Genomic DNA, 13,499 nt, shown 5'->3' with positions numbered 1-13,499 from the left:
AATCGGCAAATTAAACCCGTTGAGTGGTCGTTATCTGCTGTCGCGTTTCATGTATTCTATCTGTCTGGTTATGTTCTGTTACAGCGGTTGGCAGAGCCAAGGAGACCGTGCTCTTGCCGTACACATATGACAGGATATCCTCTGCTTCTAAACAAGGGCTTGTTTATTTAGGAAAAGGCGAAAACCCTGCGCCCTCATTGTCAATTACCGGAGGCTGCGGCTATTAATAGTGCTGAATGGCTCCGCGCTGGGCTATTCCTGGCCGCTGCCAGCCGCGTCATACACAAGAATTTCTGCGGACACTGAGCCGAGGGCCTGGCGAGGCCGCGACACAAACACGCGTCCTCCTCTGTTCTGCTGCACACGCTTCTTTACATTCGTGTCGTCCCCCCAAAAGTGGTAAAATGAGTCCGGAGTGATAGATGTCCCAGACTCCTGGAACTTTCATCATTTGCACCATATCTAATATGTATTTTACACTATTCCTGCGACTTGTCTGACAAGTGGGCGTGGCCTAAAATGACACCTCACAGGAAGCGAGCCAAGTAATTGACCAGACGGCCTATGAAGCAGCTGGACCCCGGTGATACACCGACGCGCTTCACATCTGAGTAACTGGACTATTGAATATTTGGGAAAAGCTGGGTGACAACCAATATGGCGTCTATCCCAGCTCCTCCATGCAGTTGTCAGCCACGGAGGACCACACACAGCGTATCGTGCAGCCATGGTTCGATGTATCGCTGTATAACCAGGACTGGCATTTCTATGTACGGGGAACCTACCTGACTGCAGACCTAAAGTGGAACCCCGGGTCGTGATAACTTATGCATCTGCCTTGAGATGTATGTTCCTCCGACCGTCAGTAAAGCCACACTTCTGCCACCAGAGGCGCTGCAGGCGCCGGTCTGTGACTAATGTCCCATTGTCATTAGGTGCAGATGATGATAATTGCAGATGATGCTCGGCTCTGGAGCTATGTGCAGAGCGGAGGGCACGGCCGGGGCAGTGCTGGCTGTCAGGAACCGCAGGAGAGGCTTTCCTGCCGAGGAGGGCTCTTGACTTTTATTTATGGCCATCTTCGGTGCAGTCTTGCCCCGTCAGTCGCCACGTGGTTGGCATTAAGATCAGCATTGTTTTACAATAAACATCTTAATTAGCAGCAATTTGCATTTTTATTGCATGTTTCCATCACTGTTGGTCTCTGCCGCTGTCACCCGTATACTGAGTGCAGCATAATGAGGAGTTACAGTATATCACCACAACCCCGCCGGTATGATCTAGGCCGTCACTGCATTATCTTATGACTGACATATAGGACTGGGGGCCAAGGCTCTTCCCTGCTACTGCATGATTAGATACAGGGATTAACCCCTGCAGTGCCAGGGAAACTTTCATTGTGAATCTTCAGGTTTGATCCTAACAATTGTGCTTTTATTTCTCTCCAGGTAAAAAGAAAGTGGCCCTGTTTGACAGCCAGGCCCCGATCTGCCCCATCTGCCAGGTCCTGCTGCGTCCCGGAGAGTTACAAGAACATATGGAGCAAGAGCTGGAGAAACTAATCCAAGTCACCATCAGGTAAAGGGAAACCGTGGTGGTATGAAGGTCCACATCCATTACAATTAATGGCGGAGAGTTGCTAGCCCAGTAAACATTAGTCATCAGTGTGTACCCAGTGAGCAGAAGATCTGCAGATTGTCGATCATCCCGATGGCCAGATTACATGGGGAAATCACCAACCCACGGAGATCCTGTCCATCACCACCACAGACCGGCTGCGAGTCTCCACCTTGGTTATATTTCCAGGCTGCCATCATGTTGTGGTCTTTTCTGGCCACAGTCACTGGTGGGGTGCATGTGATGGGGGCACACTGGGCTGGGATGGCCCGATTATCACAGGCGTCTGCGCAGACCCACTGTCTGTAGAGGTAATCTGGGGGTCTGCGTTTATGGAAAGACCCTTCTCTCATTTCTCCGCCTTTGACACCTTGTATGAGCATTTCAGACACAGAGTGTGTAATTGATGGCGTAATTTGGGTCTCGTCCAACCTAATAAAGAGCCGCAGCAAATTAGCCCACCGGTTTAAATGCAGAGAAGCAATTAGGGCCTCCAGAAAGCCATCAAGGAAGTGAGGGGCACGGAGGGAGCTGTGGTGCGAGGTAAGACGGTAAGGTGGCCGGGCGCGGGAGGAGGGCGAATCCTGGAGTTTAATGGGAAACAGGAAGAACCCTAAATCATACACCTGACACGTTTCCATTGTGATCCCGCTGACAAATGAAAAAGGATGGGGTTATTCCTTCAAGTGAGCGTGCGGTTAAGAAGGCGAGGGCCGGGCGATGGCCGAGCTGCAATCAGCTCCTTAGCAGGCACAGGAGAATAAGAGCTCTCTATTAATTATTAAATAACGACCTGGGCCGCGCCATGATAGATAACATCCAATCTATTCCATGCATTGAGGCAATTGAAGCTAATCTACAGCAAAGGCCAGAGCTCTCTGTCACTTTCACTGGGGCATCTTTAACCACACGACGACTCCTGCATCGGATGGGAAGAGCTTCATTAACATCTAATGAGGTGCAGTGCGCTCCTTCGTCCCGGCATAAGCCCCCGTCAGGATGGAGATGAGCGCACGATGCACGCTAATAACCACCATATTTACTGCTGTACACACCGGGCCGGGCACGTTTCATTGCACATGACAGAGTTGATAAATAATCTTGCCACAAATTAGTTACAGTGTTGCACTGGAAATTATTGAAATGTGGCACGTGTGGTCCATTTGTTTGAATAATAGGTTTAGGAAATCTGAAGATATGACCGATAACCAGTGAGTGACTGGTGAGAAAGCTGTCCCGTGCGTGTGCTAGTGGGGCGTGTGTGCCATACAGGCACCTTCCTCAGGACGCCCCTCGCTTTCCTCCAGCGTCGCTTGTCTTCCAGGACGTCCGTCACTTTCCTCCAGCATCGCTCCTCTTCCAGGACGCCCCTCACTTTCCTCCAGCGTCGCTCCTCTTCCAGGACGCCCCTCACTTTCCTCCAGCGTCGCTCCTCTTCCAGGACGCCCCTCACTTTCCTCCAGCGTCGCTCCTCTTCCAGGACGCCCCTCGCTTTCCTCCAGCGTCGCTCCTCTTCCAGGACGCCCCTCACTTTCCTCCAGCGTCGCTCGTCTTCCAGGACGCCCCTCACTTTCCTCCAGCGTCGCTCGTCTTCCAGGACGCCCCTCACTTTCCTCCAGCATCGCTCCTCTTCCAGGACGCCCCTTGCTTTCCTCCAGCATCGCTTGTCTTCCAGGACGCCCCTCACTTTCCTCCAGCGTCGCTTGTCTTCTAGGATGCCCCTCGCTTTCTTCCAGTGTCGCTCATCTTCCAGGACGCCCCTCACTTTCCTCCAGTGTCGCTCCTCTTCCAGGACGCCCGTCACTTTCCTCCAGTGTCGCTTGTTTTCCAGGACGCCCCTCACTTTCCTCCAGTGTCGCTCGTCTTCCAGGACACCCCTCACTTTCCTCCAGAATCACTCCTCTTCCAGGACGACCCTCGCTTTCCTCCAGCGTTGCTCCTCTTCCAGGACACCCCTCACTTTCCTCCAGCGTCGCTCATCTTCCAGGACGCCCCTTACTTTCCTCCAGCGTTGCTCCTCTTCCAGGACGCCCCTCGCTTTCCTCCAGCGTCGCTTGTCTTCCAGGACACCCCTCGCGTTCCTCCAGCGTCGCTTATCTTCCAGGACGCCCCTCACTTTCCTCCAGCATCGCTCCTCTTCCAGGACGCCCCTCGCTTTCCTCCAGCGTCGCTCCTCTTCCAGGACGCCCCTCACTTTCCTCCAGCGTCGCTCGTCTTCCAGGACGCCCCTCACTTTCCTCCAGCATCGCTCCTCTTCCAGGACGCCCCTCGCTTTCCTCCAGCGTCGCTCCTCTTCCAGGACGCCCCTCACTTTCCTCCAGCGTCGCTCGTCTTCCAGGACGCCCCTCACTTTCCTCCAGCATCGCTCCTCTTCCAGGACGCCCCTTGCTTTCCTCCAGCATCGCTTGTCTTCCAGGACGCCCCTCACTTTCCTCCAGCGTCGCTTGTCTTCTAGGATGCCCCTCGCTTTCTTCCAGTGTCGCTCATCTTCCAGGACGCCCCTCACTTTCCTCCAGTGTCGCTCCTCTTCCAGGACGCCCGTCACTTTCCTCCAGTGTCGCTTGTTTTCCAGGACGCCCCTCACTTTCCTCCAGTGTCGCTCGTCTTCCAGGACACCCCTCACTTTCCTCCAGAATCACTCCTCTTCCAGGACGACCCTCGCTTTCCTCCAGCGTTGCTCCTCTTCCAGGACACCCCTCACTTTCCTCCAGCGTCGCTCATCTTCCAGGACGCCCCTTACTTTCCTCCAGCGTTGCTCCTCTTCCAGGACGCCCCTCGCTTTCCTCCAGCGTCGCTTGTCTTCCAGGACACCCCTCGCGTTCCTCCAGCGTCGCTTATCTTCCAGGACGCCCCTCACTTTCCTCCAGCATCGCTCCTCTTCCAGGACGCCCCTCGCTTTCCTCCAGCGTCGCTCCTCTTCCAGGACGCCCCTCACTTTCCTCCAGCGTCGCTCGTCTTCCAGGACGCCCCTCACTTTCCTCCAGCGTCGCTCGTCTTCCAGGACGCCCCTCACTTTCCTCCAGCATCGCTCCTCTTCCAGGACGCCCCTTGCTTTCCTCCAGCATCGCTTGTCTTCCAGGACGCCCCTCACTTTCCTCCAGCGTCGCTTGTCTTCTAGGATGCCCCTCGCTTTCTTCCAGTGTCGCTCATCTTCCAGGACGCCCCTCACTTTCCTCCAGTGTCGCTCCTCTTCCAGGACGCCCGTCACTTTCCTCCAGTGTCGCTTGTTTTCCAGGACGCCCCTCACTTTCCTCCAGTGTCGCTCGTCTTCCAGGACACCCCTCACTTTCCTCCAGAATCACTCCTCTTCCAGGACGACCCTCGCTTTCCTCCAGCGTTGCTCCTCTTCCAGGACACCCCTCACTTTCCTCCAGCGTCGCTCATCTTCCAGGACGCCCCTTACTTTCCTCCAGCGTTGCTCCTCTTCCAGGACGCCCCTCGCTTTCCTCCAGCGTCGCTTGTCTTCCAGGACACCCCTCGCGTTCCTCCAGCGTCGCTTATCTTCCAGGACGCCCCTCACTTTCCTCCAGCATCGCTCCTCTTCCAGGACGCCCCTCGCTTTCCTCCAGCGTCGCTCCTCTTCCAGGACGCCCCTCACTTTCCTCCAGCGTCGCTCGTCTTCCAGGACGCCCCTCACTTTCCTCCAGCGTCGCTCCTCTTCCAGGACGCCCCTCGCTTTCCTCCAGCGTCGCTCCTCTTCCAGGACGCCCCTCACTTTCCTCCAGCGTCGCTCGTCTTCCAGGACGCCCCTCACTTTCCTCCAGCATCGCTCCTCTTCCAGGACGCCCCTTGCTTTCCTCCAGCATCGCTTGTCTTCCAGGACGCCCCTCACTTTCCTCCAGCGTCGCTTGTCTTCTAGGATGCCCCTCGCTTTCTTCCAGTGTCGCTCATCTTCCAGGACGCCCCTCACTTTCCTCCAGTGTCGCTCCTCTTCCAGGACGCCCGTCACTTTCCTCCAGTGTCGCTTGTTTTCCAGGACGCCCCTCACTTTCCTCCAGTGTCGCTCGTCTTCCAGGACACCCCTCACTTTCCTCCAGAATCACTCCTCTTCCAGGACGACCCTCGCTTTCCTCCAGCGTTGCTCCTCTTCCAGGACACCCCTCACTTTCCTCCAGCGTCGCTCATCTTCCAGGACGCCCCTTACTTTCCTCCAGCGTTGCTCCTCTTCCAGGACGCCCCTCGCTTTCCTCCAGCGTCGCTTGTCTTCCAGGACACCCCTCGCGTTCCTCCAGCGTCGCTTATCTTCCAGGACGCCCCTCACTTTCCTCCAGCATCGCTCCTCTTCCAGGACGCCCCTCGCTTTCCTCCAGCGTCGCTTGTCTTCCAGGACGCCCCTCGTTTTCCTCCAGCGTCGCTTGTCTTCCAGGACGCCCCTCGCTTTCCTCCAGCGTCGCTCCTCTTCCAGGACGCCCCGCGCTTTCCTCCAGCGTCGCTCCTATTCCAGAGGACACCCCTCGCGTTCCTCCAGCGTCGCTCGTCTTCCAGGACGCCCCTCGCTTTCCTCCAGCGTCGCTCGTCTTCCAGGACGCCCTTCGCTTTCCTCCAGCGTCGCTTGTCTTCCAGGACGCCCCTCGTTTTCCTCCAGCGTCGCTTGTCTTCCAGGACGCCCCTCGTTTTCCTCCAGCGTCGCTTGTCTTCCAGGACGCCCCTCGTTTTCCTCCAGCGTCGCTCGTCTTCCAGGACGCCCCTCGCTTTCCTCCAGCGTCGCTCCTATTCCAGAGGACACCCCTCGCTTTCCTCCAGCGTCGCTCGTCTTCCAGGACGCCCCTCGCTTTCCTCCAGCGTCGCTCATCTTCCAGGATGCCCTTCGTTTTCCTCCAGCGTCGCTTGTCTTCCAGGACGACCCTCACTTTCCTGCAGCGTCGCTTGTCTTCCAGAACGCCCGTCACTTTCCTCCAGCGTCGCTCGTCTTCCAGGACGCCCCTCACTTTCCTCCAGCGTTGCTTGTCTTCCAGGACGCCCCTCGTTTTCCTCCAGCGTCGCTTGTCTTCCAGGACGCCCCTCACTTTCCTCCAGCGTCGCTCGTCTTCCAGGACGCCCCTCGCTTTCCTCCAGCGTCGCTTGTCTTCCAGGACGACCCTCACTTTCCTCCAGCGTCGCTCGTCTTTTAGGACTCGCACTTTGCATATTCCATGTAGAAATATTCTTTATTTCAGTCTCCGCTGTAAACTATAAAGCGTCCGCATGCTCCGTATCCTCCTCTGCTTCCTGGAGAGAGCGCGCCTGGTACACGGGACAGACCGCAATTCACAAAGAATCCTCCATGTAAGATCAAGAAGAGAAGGGACTGAAGATTATTCCAATCTGTGCAACATGAAGACGTTGCGTGCCCGACTTCTCACCTTAATGCCCCTTTTCAATCTCATGTTCAGTGATATAAATCAAGAAAAAGAAACAAACCGTTTTCTGTATTAAATGATACAAATGTCTTCAGGACCTTTTTTTTTTTTTTTTTTTTACTTAAAAACATGTATTTTTAGCTAAAAATCATATTTGTAATTGGGTTTAACTAAAAAAATGTAAATTTGCTTTCTATATCCTCTGTGTGACACAGGCTATTGCTGGCTTCAGAATGAGGTAACTGAGAGTCTGTCAGTGAGAACGTTTTTAAGGGGTGATTGTAATACTTCTTTCTGATGTACGACCACATCAGAGTTGATCATAATTCAGACAGATGAGTGGATGCTCATATAGGCTATGTGCACATTATGCGGATTTAGTGCAGATCCACAGCATTTTTTCCGCGCAGAAACGCTGCAGTTCCGCATAGTGATTTACAGTACAATGTAAATCAATAGGGAAAAAAAAGGGAGGTGCGAAAAATTCCGCATGAAAAACGCTGCGGCTCAAAAGAAGTAGCATGTCACTTCTTTTGTGCGGATCTGCAGCGTTTCTGCACCATTTTAATAAAAACTCAAAAAAATGATTTTTAGCCTCAAATACATCAATTTACGTAAAAACGTATCCCTTAGGTGTTCATGTCCTTTCACAATGCATTCTGCATGTTTTGTGCACATGGATGCGTTTTTTTGCGCCAAAAAAAAAAACCGCATCGTGGTAAAAAAATTAGCATGTTCATTATTATTGCGGATTTTCTGCGTTTTTCCTGCAATTCTATGCATTTGGGAAAAAACGCACAAAAAAAACGCGTCAAAAACGCGGTAAAAACACATGCGGATTTCTGGCAGAAATGTCCGGTTTTTGTCAGGAAAATTTCTGCAAGAAATCCTGACGTGTGCACATACTCTAAACCTTGTAATCGGGATGACCGTAAGCACCGAGGGACCTTACAGGTTTGAGAAAAATTATGGCAAAAAAATAAAAAGGAATGTAACCAAATGACAGCATGTGAACAGACCCGAAATTTATCTAATTCTCCCCAACAGGAGTGACGTGACGCGTCCCAGACACAGAGGCGAGTGCACGGCATCGGAGCAGCGTTCGCACAATCACTGGTCCTGGGCCGTCATTTCCCGCTCTGTGTTAGTTAATGTGTCTGAACTTTACTTTCCCCTCCGCTGTTCCAAAGTTAAAATTACCTGAAAGAAATCAGCACCCAGAGCTCGTTAAAATTAAAGAGCCTTTTTGAATATGAGGGGTGCGGGATTCTGCGGGGGTCTCCCCAGGAGCAGCGGCGTTGTGCTCGGCATCTGTCGGAGAGACAGCCCTTGACAGCCGGCGTGTGGGGAGTGAAGGACGCTGGGTACGCCGCATGCAAATTTAATTTCAGAATCAGGGACTTTCTCTCCAAAGAGGGCTGTCGCCTCTGAGCCCTTCTCCTCGTTACATATGTAGCAGCCTCATTGAACCTGACATGTCAAATTCAGGCCATTTGTGCGAAATCTCCCTTTAATAATACCGTTTCATTTCCCTCAAATGAGACTTGAATGCATGTAAAATGGAAAAGGATATTTAAACTCTAACATTAGGCAGATGTGTGTTGCCAGGGGCCGAGCGAATATATGAGATTCTCAAGTACTTAACACGTTGTAACGGCTCTCCTCGAATATGTCACCAATTGCATTATTTTCCTCCCAGCTCCCACTTTAAAGCCAAAAATGGAAATTGAAAAAGAAAAAAAAAAGGAAAAGGAAATTCACCGGCTGATTCTTTAACCCCTTAGACGCTGGAGAAAATGTGGATTTTTTAAAATGCCGCTTACAGACAAGAAATATTTAGGGCGAGTTCTCGCAACACAATTAGCTCCATTTCTTTATGTCTTGGTTACGTTTTGAAACCTTTTATTTGGGAGCAAAATTTTTGCTGAAAATTGTCCCTGACGGTCAGCAGCTCCAAGTCAATTTAATCAGGATATCACACAGCAATGTAACAATTATCAACTGTGATAATTACAGTGAGCGACCTAGAAAATCGGAGAAATGAACCGCCGGACTCTGCGCTCGCTCGGACACGGTCTGATAATACAGCGGCTTAGGGGGGACAGAGAATATTCACAGCTCTTCCTACAAACACTAGTACACATTATTACCATACGGACACGGGACTACACAGGACTACAAGGTGACCTGGACCACAGATACGGGACTACACGGGACTACACGGTGACCTGGGCCACAGACACGGGACTACACGGTGACCTGGGCCACAGACACGGGACTACACGGTGACCTGGGCCACAGACACGGGACTACACGGTGACCTGGGCCACAGATACTGGAATACACGGGACTACACGGTGACCTGGGCCACAGATACTGGAATACACGGGACTACACGGTGACCTGGGCCACAGACACGGGACTACACGGTGACCTGGGCCACAGACACGGGACTACACGGTGACCTGGGCCACAGATACTGGAATACACGGGACTACACGGTGACCTGGGCCACAGACACGGGACTACACGGTGACCTGGGCCACAGACACGGGAATACACGGGACTATAAGGTGACCTGGGTCACAGACACGGGACTACACAGTGACCTGGGCCACAGACACGGGACTACACGGTGACCTGAGTCACAGACACGGGACTACACAGTGACCTGGGCCACAGACACGGGACTACACAGTGACCTGGGCCACAGACACGGGACTACACGGTGACCTGGGCCACAGACACGGGACTACACAGTGACCTGGGCCACAGACACGGGACTACACAGTGACCTGGGCCACAGACACGGGACTACACAGTGACCTGGGCCACAGACACGGGACTACACGGTGACCTGGGTCACAGACACGGGACTACACAGTGACCTGGGCCACAGACACGGGACTACACAGTGACCTGGGCCACAGACACGTGACTACACTGTGACCTGGGCCACAGACACGGGACTACACGGTGACCTGGGCCACAGATACTGGAATACACGGGACTACACGGTGACCTGGGCCACAGATACTGGAATACACGGGACTACACGGTGACCTGGGCCACAGACACGGGACTACACGGTGACCTGGGTCACAGACACGGGACTACACAGTGACCTGGGCCACAGACACGGGACTACACAGTGACCTGGGCCACAGACACGGGACTACACGGTGACCTGGACCACAGATATGGGAATACATGGGACTACAAGGTGACCTGGGCCACAGACACGGGACTACACGGTAACCTGGGCCACAGACACGGGACTACCCAGTGACCTGGGCCACAGACACGGGACTACACGGTGACCTGGGCCACAGACACGGGACTACACGGTGACTTGGACCACAGATATGGGAATACATGGGACTACACGGTGACCTGGGCCACAGATACTGGAATACACGGGACTACACAGTGACCTGGGCCACAGACACGGGACTACACGGGAATACAAGGTGACCTGGGCCACAGACACGGGAATACACAGTGACCTGGGCCACAGACACGGGAATACATGGGACTACAAGGTGACCTGGGTCACAAACACCTGAATACATGGGAATACACACAGGAATAATTTGCAGGGACCGCTCTGCTATTTCACTTTGTAACTGCAGCTCTAACATGGTCGCGAGACATCAGGTCAGACAGATGTTTGGTTGCCCAATCCTAGCGCTGGCCATACACGATGCCATCTCTCCCAGCCTCCCCATACACAGGAACGCTGGACCCGGCCTTAACCCCTTAGTGACCGGCCCAATGTGGCCATTTATGTGGTGATCACTCTGGGGGGCTTAAACATATCCCATTGATTTTGAGATTTTTTGTTCATGACACATTGTACTTTTATGATAATGATAAATTTGTTATTTATAAAAAATATCAGAAATTTTACAAAAAAATAAAAAAATTAGCAATTTTCAAACTTTGAATGATTATTCCTTTAATGAGTCCTATCGCACAAAATCATGAATAAATGAAATTTCCTCATGTCGGTTTTACATCAGCACATTTGTGAAATGTTGTTATATTTTGTTCGCTTATTAGAAGGTCTGAAAAAGGAAACAATAATGTTACAATTTTAAAGAAATTTACAAAATGTATTTTTTTAGGGACCTATTAAGTTTTGAAGTGACTTTGGGGGTCCTATATATTGGAAACCCACAAAAGTGATAGCATTTTATAAACAGCGTCCCTTTACATATTGAAAATTGCTTTGTTTATTAACCCTTCAGGCATTAATGCCACGTGGTGGCTGTGTGGAGGTGGTCCCCGGAGGTGGTCCCCGGAGCCGGCCGTACAGCCAGCATCAGAGCAGCGCAGGCTAACAAGTCCATTGTAAAGTTGGTTGTTTTTTGCCATCACGTGGAGACAACCCCTTTAACTTCATCCTTACAACGCTTCTATCGCTTCTTCTGGCCCCTGTAATAATTGGGGCTTTTTTCCGTGGCGTTCAGTGTGCAGCACAGCGAGAAATAACGGCATGTAAAACCAGTAATCCCACAATGGCCGTGTGCCCATTACACGGGGCCGGTGTATCGCAGGGTGTCCACTGTCAGTCTGCGGATATGTGACCCGGCACGCTGTGAGAATGCCCTGGTGCCATTACTAGTTCCTAACCTGCAGATTTAATGCTGCAATTCCGAGGATAAAGTAATTGGTTCTAGTAATAGGCCAAAGGTGGGGTTCTCAGCCGCGTGCCGATGTTCTCCCTCCACTCCTGTCTCGCTGTACAGCTGGCCATCTTTAAAGCTTAGAAGGACAATTTTGGATCATTTTATTTAACACCTAAATCTTGGATTTCCTTCTCGGGGAAAGGCTATTTATCTCCCACCCCCACGTGCCACCATTTTTCAGCCAGCACATCAGCCGCCAAGCTGTGAGCACAAAGTGCAGCGTCAGATTTTTGGCCCGGATTCTGCTCTGCCTTCACATCTCGGAGGAACCACCTGAGCCCGATGGAGCCAGCGACAGCTCTTGGCTCTACACCTTTCCAGGCCATGAATCTTCAGTGCCCGGCACGAGCAGGAAGGAAGCCGCTGGCTCCAAACCCTGATCCTCATCGTAATTCACGCCCGACTCCAGCTTCTTGGCTCTCGGTAAGGTTTGTAGGGCTGATTCACACGGACACGTTCAGCCTGGATAGGAAATGCAGCACATCGCTTCCCCATGTCAAATTGTTCGGAAGACAAAACTTCCACCAGGAACACAGTGGATGATGGTGGTTCAGAGCCAAACAGAAAAGTAGAAAAATGTTTTATTTAGGGTGTGAGGTTCAGCAGCGAGGTCAGAGCCTTTAGGACTGGGCGCATTAATGGACCCTGAAAGTCCGCTGTGGCTGCACGTCTCGTACAATAAGTGTCAGAAGTACCTGCTGGGCGGGTGACATGATATCAGGCCCAGGTGGCAGCGCTGGGGTCACTGATGATATTATCACAGCGCTTTATCTCGATGCTGAATCCTGCCATCTAGTGGACACAAAGTGAAGGACGGCACGTTGGCCCAGTAACTCTGTGTCTGACAGGTACATGGTCCTTTATTTAATATTTTCAATTCTTTTTATCTTTATTCCTTATTCTTAGAAACATATTGGAATTAAGCAATAGAATAACTTAAGCAATAAATTCCCTTCTACAATGTCCCCTGGTAAACCAGCATCTCCTAACAGACAAGGTCAGGCTGAACGCAGAGGAGGTATATGGGAACGCTTCCCCCCAGCCTGATGGCCGGTAACGGTTTTATCTGAAATATAGGAGCGGCTACTCTGCTACTGGAAGGGGACAATCTTTGCCCTAATTTACACATCTCACATTCTCATCAATACAGAATTACTAGATCCATTTGTCTGAATATTATCATTCTGAATGTTATCATTGCATCTGTATTAGCAGCGCATTGGATCAGTTTTTATTTCTGCAAATGATCTTAGACATGACCCTAAATACAGTAATACAACCCATTATTGTCCTATTATACTGAATATGGAGCCAAAATATTGGAGGCGGAATAACCAAAAATGCGGAATACACCCACGTGAGCACAAAGTATCACTGGTGAAAATGGCGTCAGGTCCCCGGTACAGAAGAAAGCGCAGATCTAGGGACCGATACATTTATAATTTACTGTGATCTCATCTATCTCAGCCCTTGGTAGCCTACAATGTCTTAGGAGGCCACCCTGATCTGTTCTTCCTTGGCCCCCGGAGGCCACACTGATCTGTTCTTCCTTGTTCCCCGGAGGCCACACTGATCTGTTCTTCCTTGTTCCCCGGAGGCCACACTGATCTATTTTTCCTTGGCCCCCGGAGGCCACACTGATCTGTTCTTCTTTGGCCCCCAGAGGCCACACTGATCTGTTCTTCCTTGTTCCCCGGAGGCCACACTGATCTGTTCTTCCTTGGCCCCCGGAGGCCACACTGATCTGTTCTTCTTTGGCCTCCAGAGGCCACACTGATCTCTTCTTCCTTGGCCCCCGGAGGCCACACTGATCTGTTCTTCCTTGGCCCCCGGAGGCCACACTGATCTGTTC

General features: G+C 51.9%; 1 protein-coding gene across 2 annotated transcripts in view; it reads left to right on the top strand.

Moving 5' to 3' along the window:
• The window catches only part of RNF220 (ring finger protein 220), a 347,897-nt gene that overhangs the window by 227,634 nt on the left and 106,764 nt on the right, over positions 1-13,499 (top strand). For both annotated transcript variants that reach the window (XM_069735841.1, XM_069735840.1), the window contains exon 2: positions 1,449-1,578. In XM_069735841.1, coding sequence (XP_069591942.1) covers positions 1,449-1,578 — 130 coding nt within the window. The remainder of the gene's footprint in view (positions 1-1,448; positions 1,579-13,499) is intronic.

This window comes from Ranitomeya imitator, chromosome 8, assembly GCF_032444005.1.
Source record: "Ranitomeya imitator isolate aRanImi1 chromosome 8, aRanImi1.pri, whole genome shotgun sequence".
Lineage (NCBI taxonomy): Eukaryota > Metazoa > Chordata > Amphibia > Anura > Dendrobatidae > Ranitomeya > Ranitomeya imitator.
The sequence above is the reverse complement of the archived record's forward strand: the minus strand, read 5'-3'. Positions and strand labels throughout refer to the sequence as shown.